The 16,621-nt window shown below is 44.8% G+C and overlaps 1 protein-coding gene across 1 annotated transcript; it reads left to right on the top strand.

The window, feature by feature from the left end:
- Positions 1-2,767: 2,767 nt before the first annotated feature.
- On the top strand, positions 2,768-3,730 carry Fbll1 (fibrillarin like 1). Its single transcript, XM_059269250.1, has one exon. It carries the CDS (start codon positions 2,768-2,770, stop codon positions 3,728-3,730), a length of 963 nt encoding a protein of 320 aa, XP_059125233.1.
- The last annotated feature ends 12,891 nt before the right edge of the window (positions 3,731-16,621 follow it).

Below are 16,621 nucleotides of genomic sequence, written 5' to 3'. Positions count from 1 at the left end.
CACCTCACCATGCCTCAGGGTCACTGCATCACCATGGAGCTTGCTGAAGCACAATGAGAGCAATCTGAACGGTGGGAAATAATGCCCCAAACCCATTCCCGATGATAGAGAAAGGGCAAACAGTGGATTAATCTCCCAGCCCCACAGCCAATAGCACGTCATTTCTATGGATGCTTCCCCACACCATTCATAAGAGGACCAAATGCACCTCAGTCACCCACAGTGTTTATCTGCTTGTTAACATGTCCTTCCCAGCTGTTCTGTCTTCTTTCTCCTAGCTCTGTATATATGCTTCATGGCGTCACCTCCATCTGGACCATGTGGACCCAAGTCTTCCACTCAGAGTCTATAAATTTTCCAGAAAAACAGAATTTGTAGAGAAATGATGGCACACACACACACACACACACACACACACACACACAGAGAGAGAGAGAGAGAGAGAGAGAGAAGAGAGAGAGAGAGAGAGAGAGAGAGAGAGAGAGAGAGAGAGAGAGAGAGATGCACACACACACACAAACATGCATGAATTTATTTTTCATGCAATTATGGGCTCTGGCAAATCCTAAATCTTCAAGACTAACGTTCTTCTTCAAATGTTGTTGGATAAGAAGAACTGATGTGTCAGGTCATAGGATACTGGGTAGCATAAGTTTCTCTTCTTTGGGAAGAATCAGCCTTTTATTTTATTCAGGCCTTCAACTGATTAAATGAAACTCACACACATAATGCAGGACAACTGTTTTACTCAACCAATTCAACCAATTTTAATGTTAATCTCATCCAGAAACTGCCCAGAAACACCCAGAGTAATACTTGACTAGTATTACTGGAGTACCTGGGCACCCCATGGCCAAGTTAAGTAGACACAAAAATTTATTATCACAAGGTCTGATTGGAGGAAACACAACCAAAACAGCAAATGTAGCTCATTTTGGAGAACACTCTTCAATTTGTGATAAGAGTGTTTTCCGTGAACCAGGTACCCCAGAAATATCGCATTTCTCCCTCTGACACCTTGTCTGTATCCTAAGGCAGACTCGTAGCCTCCATCAAGGAGGCCTTATAATCCTCAGAGCAAAGCAGCCCTGCCGTTGCTGTCTGTGGATGTGAGACAGGAGAGGAAAGAATGGGATGAAGGATAAGCTTTAACCTGTGCACATCTGGAGATTCAACATCCTCTCCCTGGCTCATGTTCTGATCCTCAGATGCACTCCGCTTCTCTGGACCTGACATTTAATTCCACTAACAGGGAGGTCAGACGGGTGTTTACATCATCTACACGGCAGTCCATCTTAGGGGAGCCCCCAAAGCCACCAAAAGTGGCCAGAAGGGCCTTGCTTTGCGGTCGCTGTCCCTGGTGCTGACCGGACGCTAAAGCCTGTGCCACAGTGTCTGTGTCTGTCCTTGGTGCTGCCCGTCGGTTCCTCTCTTTGCTCAAGGTTTGATTGAAAGAGTGGGTTTTGAAGCCAAGATGAAAATTCAAGAGTAAACATGCCATTCCTTTCGCGCTGAAGTGTTATAGGGTTTAGGTACAGGCCTGTGTGTCCCCATTCACACTGAACATTCACTTTCTTGCGCATGAAATTTAGCACAGTTGACATAGCAAAACTAAGCAGGGATCGATGGAAGCTTGGGCTTGCGGGCAGAGGCACCAAGGAAGGAATGATGCTTCGGCAATCTCAGGATAGAATTTTTTCTCAGGTTGGAGGTGTGGCTCAGGGAAAGCTCTTGCTCAGCATTCAAAAAGCCTCAGATCAGACACACAGCACAACAATAATTAATAATAATCAGGAAATTCTCCCCTTCTGATTTCCCATAGCCAATGTATCAACAATTCCTATGAACTCTGTCTTCTAATTATCTCTTGGGTTGGTCCTCGCCTCGCCTCCTTCAGGGCTTCCACAGTGACCACAAAAGCCACTTTCATTCTGTGTGCCCAACTGTCATCGTGTCTTTCAAGAATCATGTCTCTGGGATATTGTTCAAAGAGAAATAATTATGTCAGAATGCAAGTGTCTTGTTTAAATGCCTTGTCAGAATGTATTACCAATTTGGAGGTCCATGTCATCTCAGAAGGCAGACGTTCAAGAGCGATGCTTTTATTTTAAAGAGAGCAAAAGCTAATGCACTTTATTGAATGTACACTATATCCCAATTAAAAAGGCTAATCAGAGAAATATAAAATTCGAAACAAGCTAAGTCTGTAGAGCGCCAAGACTGCTGCACGGGTATGTGGATGAGGAACCACACAGGTGGGTTCTATTTTACAGGTGGGATAACAAGGTTCAAACCATTTCAAGAAACTCGTCCCCATTCAAACAAATCCTCAGAGCCAGGTAAGTTTCTGCGGCCACACGGGAGGGCAAGCCCAAGGACTGGGCAGATGCGTGCTTCCCATCTCCTGCCACAGAGACTCCGGCCACTGGTGGGGTCCGGGAGAAGAACCCAGAGTCCCCGGGGAAGCGGAGAGCACGGGCGGAGAGAGAAGGCAAAGGGTTACAAGTGAGCAGGCTGCGTCTGCGCGCAGGTGGAGCAGGGGGGCTTCCGGAGCTACAGGGTCGACAAAACGGCTGTGATGCAATCACGCAAGTCACCGCGTCAAAGCGTGGATCCCGGGATGCGCGCACCGCGGACCCCTGCATCCAGCTGCCGCTAATCCTGAGGGCAGCCGCCGCCACCAGCTTGTCCCCCCCCTCCGCAGCCACCGCCTAGGGTCCCCGGCGATCCCCGACCACCGCGGCAGTTCCCCAGAACTGCCTGGGCCATGAAACCGGCGGGCGGCCGCGGCGGCTGGGGCTGGGGTGGCGGCAAGGGAGGCGGCAAAGGAGGTGACGCGGGCTCGGGGGGCAAAGGAGGCTTCGGGGCGCGCACGCGCGGCTTCAGCGGCGGCGGCCGGGGCCGGGGGCGCGGCGGCGGCGGCGGTGGCGGCGGCGACAGCAGGGACCGCGGCGGAGGCGGGCAGCGGCGCGGCGGCCCGGCCAGGAACAAGAGCCGCCGCAGGAAGGGCATCACCGTGTCGGTGGAGCCGCATCGGCACGAGGGCGTGTTCATCTACCGCGGTGCCGAGGACGCGCTGGTCACCCTGAACATGGTGCCGGGCGTCTCGGTGTACGGGGAGAAGCGCGTCACGGTGGTGGAGAATGGCGAGAAGCAGGAGTACCGCACGTGGAACCCCTTCCGCTCCAAACTGGCCGCCGCCATCCTGGGCGGCGTGGACCAGATTCACATCAAGCCCAAGTCCAAAGTGTTGTACCTGGGCGCCGCCTCGGGAACCACGGTCTCTCACGTCTCCGACATCATCGGGCCCGACGGCCTGGTCTATGCGGTTGAGTTTTCCCACCGCGCTGGCCGCGATCTGGTCAACGTAGCCAAGAAACGCACCAACATCATCCCGGTACTGGAAGATGCCCGGCACCCGCTCAAGTACCGCATGCTCATCGGAATGGTGGACGTGATCTTCGCCGACGTAGCCCAGCCAGACCAGTCCCGCATCGTGGCGCTGAACGCCCACACCTTTCTGCGCAACGGAGGCCACTTTCTCATTTCCATCAAGGCCAACTGCATCGACTCCACAGCGTCTGCGGAAGCTGTGTTTGCTTCCGAGGTGAGGAAGCTGCAACAGGAGAACTTGAAACCTCAGGAGCAGCTAACGCTGGAGCCCTACGAGAGGGACCACGCTGTGGTCATCGGGGTCTACCGGCCCCCTCCCAAGAGCAGCAGCAAGTAGTAGCAGCCGATGCCAGGGGAGGTGCCCTGCACTGCCACGAGACTGTGTTGTATCTTTGTGCCTGTCCTATTGTGTTGCTTTTCTATTAAATGAAGCAAACAATTCCCAAGTGTACTACTGTGAGGCCAGGCTGGGTTTTGCCCCTGCACCAATTCACTCTCCAGTCTTGGTGCACTTAAAACAGATGGTATAGGGCGCTTTCAAGGAACAACTTGGGAGTGGTGTCTATTCTAATAACCCCAGGCCTTGGCTCCTCCGGGTCCCACTTTCACACGTGCATCTTCTAATCACAGGAACAGGAGAAAGAGAGCCTGAGGGTTGCTGATGATCTTTGAAATATTTCCTGGGGAAATGAGGAGGTACTGTCTGTTCCTACTGGTCAGGTCACATGACCAAGGCTGATTCCAGGGAAGGGTATTGGATGCTCACCTATTCAACCTGTCTGACTCAAAGCCAGACTCTTTTCTGTTCTCATTCTCTCGTGTTCTCTGTCTCTGTCTCTATCTCTGTCTCTCTCTCTGTTTTTTTTTTTTTTTTCTCTCTCTCTCTCCTTTTCTTTTCGAGACAGAATTTCTCTCTGTAGCTCTGGCTGTCCTGGAACTCACTTTATGTAGACCAGGCTGGTCTCGAACTCAAAGACCCACCCACCTCTGCCTCCTGAGTGCTGGGGGCCCGGCTGTGTTTTGTTTTCAGAAACACAATCTTCCTTTGTAGTCCTGGCTGAGCTTGTGCTTCAATCCTCCTGCCTCTGCTACTTCCTGAGTAAGTGGGGATTCCAGAAGTGTACCATGACACCCAACTCAGACAGAATTCTAGCCATACATTTTTTCACTTTTTTCTCAGTCCCTGTCACATTTCCTCATCCCTCCAGCTTCGTAGGCTTTGTTACCATCCCACGTTCCCTGTGACGCAATGGGGCTTTCAAAGGCAAATACCAGTTGCCCAGACTTAACACAGGTGGCGGGGGAGTCTCAGTGCCACTTTTTGGCCCCCACTGGGCTGTCTTGGCTCTGCCCCTTCCCACCAGCACACACAAAGCAGGGCTCTGAAGCCTCACTGTGTCCGCTCCCCATCTCCTTGGGTTATCCCTTTCTAAGGTTTCACAGAAGCAAAAGAAGGCAGGGAAACAGATGAGGCGCTGGTTCTGACATACTCCAGGGGACATCACCAAGGGTCTACAGAACAGCCAGCAAAGACACTTCCAGGGACTGCTCCTCTCAGAAGGGACTTCTGGGCTCAGTACACTGGATTCTGGCTCTCAGAATTAACCCATCCTAGCCCTGGGAGGCCAAAACAGAAAGGCTGAGTTTAGGGCTAATCTGGACTACATGGTAAGATTTGTCAAAAATAAAAATACAAAGGAGCAGGAGAACTGTCATGGCAGAGTTGAGGATGTCCTAAAGCCTAGTACCTCCTCCCCAAGCCCCAAGCAGACCTCAAACGCTCCCATTCACTCCCCAAGCCCCACTGCCAACAGTCAAGGTCATCACCGTGTATTTGGGAAGCAGCATTTGGACAGAGGATTTGACTTCTTAATGATGTGCTCAGGGTGGGGCTGGCAAGATGGCTCAGCAGGTAAAGGGACCAACTCCCCCAGATTGCCCTCTGACCTCCACATGTGTGCATGGCACATATGCACACATGCACACACACACACACAAATACAATGAAGTTTAAAACGTAATTTTAAAAAGACACTTAAACATGTGCTCAGGAAGAGACCTGGCTTGCTCTGCTCTGCTCCAATGCATACCTCCTTCAACAACAAAAAGGTGTCACATCCTCACCCCTACACCAAAGCCCAGGGACAGTCATAGGGCTAGTCCCCTCCTTAATGGCTGAGAGAGTTGAAACTCCAGGTGAGAGGTCTCGCTCAAGACATCTCCTACCCCACCCCACAAAGGTTCCCGGCCAGAAATGAAACCCCACCAGGCTCGACTCTAAAATCGATGTCAGTTTCACTAATGTCTATGCTGGTCCTGTTGCTTCACAAAGCCCCCTCTCCAATCCCACCTCAATGAGTGAGTAGCTGGGGTGAGGTGTGGAGGCTGGAAACGGAATCTCAGGGAACACGGGGAGATGGATCAGAGCCAGCCCAGCCTGGATAAAAAGCTCTTGATTGAGAAGAGAGCATAGAGCAGGGAACTCAGCTGTTGACCTCGCAGTGGGCTCTTCCCTACTCCAGACAAACCTTTACATGGGCTACATCTGAACATGCTAGAGATGGAGCCCATTAAGGAAGAAGCGGTATGGCAACCATCTTCTAAAGAATCCCTCCAAATCCAGATAGGGTGGCTTGTTCCGGTAGCCTGTTATTCCGGAAGCTGAAGCAGGAGAATCACTTGAATCTAGGAGTTCAAGGTCAGCTCGGGCAACATAGGGAGACACTGTCTCTAAAAAGAAAAGAAAGCAATCCTAACAAATTTCAGATGGACTGTGGGTCAAGGGAAGGGCATCGTAAGAACTGAGAGACGTGCAGGAGTAAGGACAGAGGGCCGCAGGGAGGCTGGAGTCTGGTTTGGGAGCAGGGCATGGAAAAGATGAGACTAACTCCAGTGGGAGGCAACCCTGAAGTATCCTAGAGGTAACAGAGATACTGGATACCAGATTTACTCAGACACATCTGCACAGCAGCCATCTGCCTGGTTTTCCAGAAAGGTTGTATTTGGGACCTTGGTGTATTTGTCTACTCAAGCCGTGGTGACAAAATACCTCATGTCACGGGGCCCAGGCCTGGATGCTCATCTCATGGAACAACCAGCATCAAAGAAATGAATGTTGGGGATAAAGAAAGGCTTTATTTGGTGGCCGAAGAATGGGGGAGATTCTGCTCACAGAGTCCTTCCTAAGTGCTGGAGAGTTGCAGATACAGGGTAGGAGTAATAGGGAGACATAGGCAGGAAAGGGGGAACCATTCATTACTCACTGGGAATGGGCAGGGATCTCCCAGGAGCTTGGATGCCACCTCTTCTCACTCTTGTGGTCTGGTGCTGAGTCTTAGTACTGTGGTTGTATTTAGCTTTGATAGAGGTGGGGGTAGGGAGAAAGATGAGGAGGGAAGAGAAAGAGGAGGCAGGGAAGGGGCGGAGATACAAGGTAAGTCTATGCCAAGGTAAGGTTTCCCAAATGATCAACGTGTCCACATGCAGAGCTGAGCAGACTGTAACACAAAGCCTAAGGCAGCAGAGGACAGACAGAATATGAAAACAGGTGGCAACCCTTCTCAGCCAGTCTCAGTCCCCACTGGACATCTGCAAGGCCAAGTGAAGAGTTCATACTTTCTGCAAAAGAGACCCCAGTCGCTGGGCGGTGGTGGCACATGCCTTTAACCCCAGCACTCGGGAAGCAGAGGCAGGCGGATCTCTGTGAGTTCAAGGCCAGTCTGGTCTACAGAGTGAGTTCCAGGAAAGGCACAAAGGTACACAGAGAAACCCTGTCTCGAAAACAAAACAAAACAAAACAACAACAACAACAAAATACAGCCCAGGTCACTGTCATCATAACCCACACAGAAGAGCTAGAGGAAAACTTATGTTTCACCAGGCTATATGATTTCCAAATCCAGTGATTTTTAAGATTTAAAAACTTGTGTGTAAGCCAGGTGGTGATGGCACATGCCTTTAATCCCAGCACTCGGGAGGCAGAGCCAGGAGGGTCTCTGTGAGTTCGAGGTCAGCCTGGTCTACAGAGCAAGATCCAGGATAGGCACCAAAACTACACAGAGAAACCCTGTCTCAAAACAAACAAACAAAAACAAAAAACAAAACTTGTGTGTATGTGTGTTTCTATGTGCACACGAATTCAGATGCTCACAGAAGCCAGAGGAGCTGGATTCCTCTGGAGCTGGGGTTACAGGAGGTTGGGAGATGCCTGCAGAGGATGCTGGGAATTGAACTAGAATCCCTTACAAGAGCAGGACAAATTTAATCACTGAGCCATCCCTCACCTTCTCTCAAACTGGTCATTTTTAAGACAATTAGGTGCAGTGAAGCTAATCTCTCCTTAACACCAAGGGAGAGATTTGTTAGGATGGGTCGGTATTTCTGACAAGCTGCCTGACCTTTGGTTTGGGGATGAGATTTGTGGTGGTTTGAATGAAAAATGCACCCCTAGTATTTGAATGCTTGGTCCCCAGTTGGTGGCACTGTTTGGGGGGATGGTTGGAGGAAGTTCATCACTGGGGACAGGCTTTAAGAGTTCATAGCCTCACCCCACATAGAGTTCATTATCTCTTGGTGTTTGTGGTTGAAGATGTGATCTCTCGGCTCCCTGCTCCAGCTGTCTGCCATGCCTCTCCCCCCTCCATCCTCCCTGTCCCAGCATTATGGACTCTCCCTCTGGAACTGTTAGCCAAAATAAACTCTTCAATGTAGTCACTTTTGGTCATGGCGTTTTTATCATAGCAACATAAATACAAGTTTTGTCTGAAATAACACAGAGACCTGGTGGCATAACAATAGGTCCTTATTTTATCAGTTCTGCAGGCTACAAGTCCAGGTGCATCGGGTGTCAAATTCGGCTTCTGGGAAGGGTTCTCCTCTACTAAGGATGGGCCACCCTCTTCCTATTTCTCACAGAAAGAGAGCTTTTTGGTATTTCTTCCTCTTCCTACAGGATTAGAGCCCTGCCCTCATGACTTCCTTGATCTGTTATTGCCTCCTTGAGGTTCTTTCTCATTGGGAACTAGGCCTTCCATTTACAGATTTGGAGGAACACACTTTAGTGTATAATGCTAGAAAAGGGCAAGAGGGCTGGAGAGATGGCTTCAAGGTTAAGAACACTGGCTGAGGTCCTTCCTGAGTTCAGTTCCCAGCAACCCCATGGTGGCTCACAACCATCTATGAGATCTGGTGCCCTCTTCTGGCGGGCAGTGATACATGCAGACAGAACACTGTATGCATAATAAATAAATAAATCCTAAAATTAAAAAAAAATGGGCAAGAATGTTAAGCTAAAATGACATCCTTACTGCACTGAGAACTAGCCGAGGAGACCAAGTCCATTTAGGAACTGAGTGCACGCTTAGGGCTGTGTACGGTCCCTTCCTCTTCACCTTACTGTCCACAGTTAGGATCAAGGCAGATGAGAAGCAGAGTTCAAAAAGGTGGGTGGTTTGCCTAGCAAGCGCAAGGCCCTGGGTTCGGGCCTCAGCTCTGGAAAAAAAAAAAAAAAAAAAAAAAAGGTGGGTGGTAGCGTACACCTTTAATCCCAGCACTGGGGAAGCAGAGGCAGGACTGGTCTAGAGTTCCAGGTCAGCCTGGTGTACAGAGTGAGTTCCAGGACCATCAGGACTACAGAGAAATTCTGTCTTGAAAATAAAATAGCCGGGTAGTGGTGGTGCATGCCTTTAATCCCAGCATTGCCGAGGCAGAGCCAGGTGGATCTCTGTGAGTTCGAGGCCAGCCTGGTCTACAGAGCAAGATCCAAGACAGGCACCAAAACTACACAGAGAAACCCTGTCTTGAAAAACAAAAACAAAAAAACAAAAAAAGAAAATTCAAGTAAAGGCTGCACTTCATACCGGAGACATAAAGAGTGCATCATGCATATGAATATATGGAGTTATCCAAACACACTCACCAGAGTTCTGGATGAGCTCAGGATTGGAGAGGAAAGTACCAATTTTATAGACTGTGGTTTCTTTCATGACACACAGGCAAGGGAGATGTCATGTCTAGGGTCACCACAGTGCTGGTCAGGGCCATGTGCAGAGGCTTCATTGTTCTGCTCTCTTTGGTGCAGTCACCTTGTGAGATCCTTCCAACACCGCCCCCAGCCTCACTGCCTCTGCTGCTCGGCACATGCCAATGCCTGGGCTGGTTCCTCTGTGGCTCTTGGTGGAGTGGCTGACTCTGAAACTTAGCGAGTTCTGTCTAGTCCAGCTTGGAGCAGACCCTGTGGAAACCATGCTAGAAAGTTCTCCCACACTCCACCCTGCTACTTGAATTTTAAAAGTACAATTTTCAATGCAAGGTTTTAAATGCTGCAACCCCAACACTGACCTTGATGGATTGCTACACAATGAACACAGGGTTCACAGACACGCCTGGTGTTTTCTAGCTCAACGTAAGAGAACATTCCAGGCCCGATGTTGCTGTTCTTGGTGGTTGGGGACTAGACTGGGACTTCCCAGGTTCTGACCTTACTCAAAAATGAAGTAAAGCCCCAGACTGCCAAGCAGGGAGAAAACTTGAGGTGAAGCAGTAGTATAGAATTCACATCAAGACAGACAGCAAGAGAGGGTGGGTAACTGGAGATGGGGGAGAAGTGTGGGGTGGGTGGATATGATCAAAATACACTGCATGTATGTCCGAAGTCAGTAAAGTACTGTATTTTTCAAGATTGACGGCAGGTCACATGAGTATAGCTAGGCACGCTGCCAAGCTCCAGGTTACTGCTGGGAGACAAAGAGAAGAGGCTGGCTACTGCAGGCCATAGTTTGGATAGCTTTTTATTTTAACATTAGGAAGCAGATATGGCCCAGGAGCTCTCATCCAGTGGGAGGGATCGCAGAATTTAGGCACATCTTGCTTTCTCATATCCAGTCTTGGGACATGTTGCTGGGAACTATTTTTGTTTTTGTTTTTCGAGGCACGTGGTCAATAGATTGTGGATGCCAGACCATCAGTGGTTAAGATACACTGCCCACAATTGGGAAATGTCAATAAACACTTTGCTTCCACAATTTACATAGCACCCACAAAATCAACTATCAACTTTCTTTCCCACATGTAATATTGATTTTGAACAAAACAATTACACTTCAGTGTAGTGTTGAACTCTTTAGCAGCTACTTCCAACTGCAGGTTGCACTTTGTACGTGGAGAGCTGAATCAACCCTCAAATGCAGTGTTTCCACACTTCACCATCCTCATCCAGTGAGGAGGGTCTCATGCTCATCCTACTTCCTGCTCACTGGATTTTAACAGGAAGGTTGTTTCACATCATAGTTCAATTGTTACTATACACCTGGAGTCAGGACAATGGCATCAGTTTGAACTTTGCCCTCTCAAACGGGCATTGACCACTAAACATGAGATGGGCTGGAGAGGTGGTTCAGGGGTTAAGAGCGGTTACTACTGCTCTTGCAGAGGACAGCGGTTCACTCACAGCACTCACACCCATCTTTAACACTAGTTCTAGGGGAATCCAACAGTTTCTGATCTCCCTGGCTACCAGACATGCACAGAGTACACACAAAATAAAAATAAAATCTTTCTCAAATTGTGCCACCAAGGTATCACAGATGTCCTGACACCTCAGAAAAATCCTGTCAATGTACAAACACACAGAAAAATGGTCTCACTTCCAGAATGAGAAAGGTTTTCATATCTGTGTGAGTCTTTGAAGGTATACTATCTTACTCAAGCAGACTAGATACATAAGGACACTTTATAGTCAGTTCATTAAACATGTCATTTATTGAATACTTTCTCAGTACCAGGTATTGGTGATACAGGAGTGAACAAATCTTTACAATGTCCTCGCTCCCATGGAGTTTATGCTCTAATCTATCATTAACTGCCACGAAATCAAACCTTATGCTGAATCAGAGTGGAAATGCAGCCACTTGGTACTGTCAGATGAAACAATCAAGAGACACATGTAGTAAATAAGAGAATTTATTTGGAAAGTAGGGTATAAAAAGCATGATTCTAACACTTTAGAATATTAACAAATTAGAAAAAGTTAGAAACTACAGAAAAGGTAGACACCCTGAAGTTGGCTTAAAGGCTGGCTACATAGTACAAATGAAGAACCCAAAATTCTTTCATGCATATAAGCATTAAGGGGAAAAGCATGGGAATGTTTAGAGCAGGCCACAACAAATTTTAAAAATTTACATTAAGAAACTGTACATAAATGGAAAAATAAATTAGATAATTTACAAGAAATGTTTTATAGGTTACAATAGGCTATAACTTAGTCTTATTATGCATAAAGTTTGTAGCATATCATACATTTTTACACAGATTTAATATTAGAAGAATCTAAACATAACAAAGCTTGGACCTAGCAAGAATAATGCAACCAACAAAGTAAGGCGCTTACACCGAAGTGACATGTTTAAGTAAAATAAGCAGAGATTTAAGATTCCCAAAATGGGACAGAAAACACCTAGGAATGACTTCATCAGAACTGGGAAGAATTGAAAGAATGCCTTTCAATTTCAGGTAAAATGCCAAATTCGCTTGGCTCAAACATAGTGGGTACTATATATCTGATCCTCACTCACTGCAGCAGACCAGTGATTTACATGCAGGATTAGGCCAACAACAGCCAGCTATGAGGTGCAGAACCAAAACCTTTGTTTAAAATACAAACTAGTTTGTGAATGAAGATCAGATCCAAGCATAGTGCCGGGAGCCAGCAGCAAAATTCCAGCATCAGCTCTCACTGGCTTTTAGAAGTAAGGACATTGCTGTCGGACACAGGTCTATCCCACGAAGCTCAGAAAAGACTTTAGGTCTTCCGCCTGCCTCATTAGGGCCATTTCAACCTACTTGTAGGCAATTCCATTTTCATTTTGTAAATGTGGCTGGGAACTGTGTGTTGGACAACTGCAGCAATTTCAGAGGGGCTTTAACTCTCTGAATTAGAGGGGCAATTTCTTCTTGTACAAATGAAAAGCAGTAATAATCCCTACATAATTTTTAGGTTAATGGTTAAAATTCAAGTTACAGATGAATGTATGCACATACTTTCCAATAGCTATCAAGGGCAGTAACAGGGGAGAATAGTAAGTACTTATTGTTAAACTACTACATAAGCACTGAAAACATGTAAGTCATCCTAAGCACTGCCAGGAACGGGGCAGTTGTTCTCAGGCTACTGACAACTATGTCATTTCCCACAGCAGCCACTGAATTTCCAGCTTACAAATAGAGATAGTGACATTCAAAGAAGCTGGGCCAATGACCAGCATACCATAAAACATTATCAAATCTGAACTCCACATGTACTGAATAGATACAAGACAGCACAGTAGGACCAAAGGGAATGCTTTGCAAAAACATTTTAATATTCTCTAAGTAGAAATAAGACAGCAGAAACCCTGGGTCAATCTCTTTTCACACTGCTGTTCCGAACCAGCTATCACAATCTTCAAAGAAAAAAAAATTCACATTATGAGACTCATTGGAAAAGACAATTCTTGTTACAAACTGCAAACAAAAGTAATTGTGTAAGATTATGTGATGCAGGCCAGGTGTGGTAGCATATGCCTTTATCACCAGCACTTGGGAGGCAGAGACAGGAGGATTTCTTGTGAGTTTTAGACCAGCCTCGTCTATATAACAAGTTCCAGAACAGACAGGACTATATAGAAAGACCCTGTCTCAAAAAGCATAAACCAAACGAAACCAAACCAAAGACTATTTGCTGACAGAAATGAAGCTAGCCTATGTGCATCACTGTCAGAATAAATCACACTCTAAACAGGGGCTTGGCTGGGAAAAAACACTGACATTTCGAAGGAATCACTTTAAAATCAGAGTATTTTAAAAGAGAATGTATTTTGATTATTTTGTTTACATATAGTACAAAACAAGTTGAATGCAAAAAAAGGACATTCATTTTCATTATGCTTTATCAATTTTTTACATAATTTAGAATTTCTGAATTATATTTGCAAATGCAGCACACTAACAAAGATAAAGTGCTCAACAAAAGAAAAAAGATACAAATAAACTAAATATGAAAGAACTTTGTTTCTAACAAAGTGGTTTTATAAGGAACATTTAAGAATTATGGCCAGGCCAAGCTTTCCACCCAAGAATGTAACCCCCAAACAGCATTACCTTTTAGGAAAGGGTTTCCCAAACACAGCAATCACATGCATTCTCAGGGGCAACATCAATTTAGAGTTTTTAAAGAGTCCAGATTTTACAAATAATGAGAACCTCTTGAGAGGCTGGCTTTCAATTATCATGCACATTATTGGCCTTGGCAATGACTTTATCCAAGGGAGGGATCCACTAGTTCTCCACCTACTTAGAGTAGCTGAGAAAGGAAATGCCATGCTAACCTATGTGACTGTGGACCAGAAGCCTAGAAGGCTAGTTAGAAGGCAACATTTTGGGGGAGTGGTGGTACTTTAGATCTCTGTGTGCGCACTCTACCACCAAAACCATGGCTGACAATGCTCTTAGCATTTGAAGTTACCAGAATTTTTATAAAGATTCTCTGTATATATAAAAGACAACAAGTTAAAAAGTGTTTCTTGGTAATCCTTCAAAATTGACTGCACAAAACTCAGAAACTTTAGAAACAAAGTCCCTGGAACTAATTTTGCTTCCATAAAGGAAATCCATTAGTTTGGAGATTGCTAACTTCTAAGATTATCATAGGCAGTTTTATCAGTATATTAGAAAAATCCCATACACTACAAGAGATGACATGATGCCAACATATCAATATTTTTGGATAGTCAATAATAGCTTCTCTGTGTAAAATAAACTGGCCCAAATAAATGATCTTATTTATATTAAAAAAAATTCTCACCCCCATTTCATTCTTTTAAAAGCTCATATTCATAAAGTTTTCATGGACACACAATAGCATTCACTTAATTCTAGCACACCTTTAGTCTCAGTGTGCAGGAGGCAGAGGAAAGTGGATTTCTTTGAGTTCAAGGTTTATCTGGTTGGTCTATACAGCCAGTTCCAGGCTAGCTAGCCAGGCTAACATAGGTGAGACTCTGTCTCAAAAACAAAACCAGAAGTAGTTCTAGAAAAATACTAACACAGTGGGCTGTAGTTATGTAGTGGCTATGAAATCTTAATTGTGGTCAGTCCAAATTGAGAAGTGCCATTTAAAATGTACATCAACTGAAGACTAAGTAATTAAAAACAAAAATAAACAAAAGAGGGCAAAATATATCTCCCAAAAAAATTTTTGCACTGATTTCACACTGAAATAACACATTAGATATACTGGTAAAAAAAAGAAAACAAAAGCAAAAACCCCACATGTACTAAAATGATTTTTTTCATCTACTTCTTGTTAGTTTTTAATGTGTTTACTAGACAATATAAAATTATACATGGTTTACATTTTAGTTCTATTAAATGGCACTGTTTAAGAACACAGACCTTAGCCAGGCGGTGGTGGTGGACAAATCCCAGTACTCTGGGAGGCAGAGGCAGGCGGCATATCTGAGTTCGAGGCCAGCCTGGTTTATGTAGTGAGAGTTCCAGGACAGCCAGGACTGTTAGTTACACAGAGAACCCTGTCTTGAAAAACCAAAAAACAAAAACAAACAAACAAACAAAAAAAAAAAACCAACAAACAAAACCCCCAATTCCAAAACACAGACCTTCAATTAGGCTGATTGATATTAGAATCAAACCTATTTATGACAGTATGCTTACAGGGAATTTCTCAAGAGCAATGTAAAGCAGATTAGAATCTTGGCAGCCTTTATCAATCATGATTCTGTGTTCTTATTAATTCATAATTATAGATTACACTTGGAAAAAGGTAAATAGATGAGCTAGTTGGTTCATGTTACATGGATCTTAGTAGGTAATCTCAGTTCCAAATGACAAAATGTTAGTTCCACATTACCCAAAGCATAGTGATCAAGTGAATATGAACACTATTCAATCTCTTCTTAAAGACAGCTCTAAACCTATAGTTGATGTATAGAATTTCCACAGGTAGAAAATCTGCAGTTTCTCTCATTTAATTATTTTATTATCTGCATAAACACTTGAGTCAAAACCTTTATAATAAAGGAAGCAGTGGCATTCTAGCTGAAACTGGCCACTGCTCCGGCAAACACTGACAACAAAGACATCATGGTAGACTTAAATGTCTGAGTGGGCTGATTTCAAAGTTCCAAGCAGTCTACTGGGCAAACACTATCTTCATAGACTCCCCAAATACTATTTGTATGTTCATATCTTTAGGTGAAGAAAACTGAATTTTAAATACCTGCACATAAAATCTGAAAACTACATGGAGATCTGTCTTATCAAGCACCTCCTGACAGTCTGGTGGAAACTTCTTACTACAGAACACTAGGGTCTCAGAAACCACACTGGAATACTATTTGAAGTGTAGACAATCTCTAACCTCTTTAAGGTTATTTCCAGAAATATTGGTAATTAATACAGGTCCATTTCCCTTACAGATTCAATTTTATGACACACTACTGGCCTCTAAAATGTTACTGCAAATGTAAAATCTGAGAGATTTAACATTATAAAATCAGGAATTCAAAAACAAGAATAAATTCCAAGGCAGAAGCAAAGACAAATTTTGGATCTGCAATGCTTTTATGACCAAAAAACACAAATACTGATCCATTTGTAACTCAGCAATACTACCTCAGAGTCACACAGTTTCAAAATACCCTTTTAGACAACATCTGATTCTGCCCTTTGCTGTTTATAGCAGGATAAAAATCAGCTTTCATAGTTGTCTTAATGAGAAGGAAGAAATGTGTATGTGTGAGTCTGAGATACACATAGTTGGGAAAGAACAGAATGTCACTCAGTCTAACCATATTCCATCTGAATAGTCTGAGGACTTAGGCAGATTCCAAAGTATGTGGTTATGCCCCCATTTTAAAACAGTAAACATCTTAACACATATACTGATTGATGCATGAAATAAAAGAAAACTTAACGCCACCAGATATGTGCAAAAAATTTCAGGGATTCAAAAGAAAAAGTCAGGTTTATGTTTAAATACAGTATTTCAACTCATCAACTGAGAGAAAACTGTACTTATGGGAGAGGTCAGAGACATGCTTTGTTGAAGAGGATATGTTATAAAACTACTACCATAGTTAATACTTAATATTGCCTTAACATTTCTAAAGTCACAGAAAATGATCATCTTTGATTGCCAGTACAATAAATGATACAGAGTATGTAACTTCCT

The sequence above is a fragment of the Peromyscus eremicus genome, chromosome 8a, assembly GCF_949786415.1.
Source record: "Peromyscus eremicus chromosome 8a, PerEre_H2_v1, whole genome shotgun sequence".
Classification (NCBI taxonomy): Eukaryota; Metazoa; Chordata; class Mammalia; order Rodentia; family Cricetidae; genus Peromyscus; species Peromyscus eremicus.
This window is presented reverse-complemented; position numbering and strand designations above follow the sequence as displayed.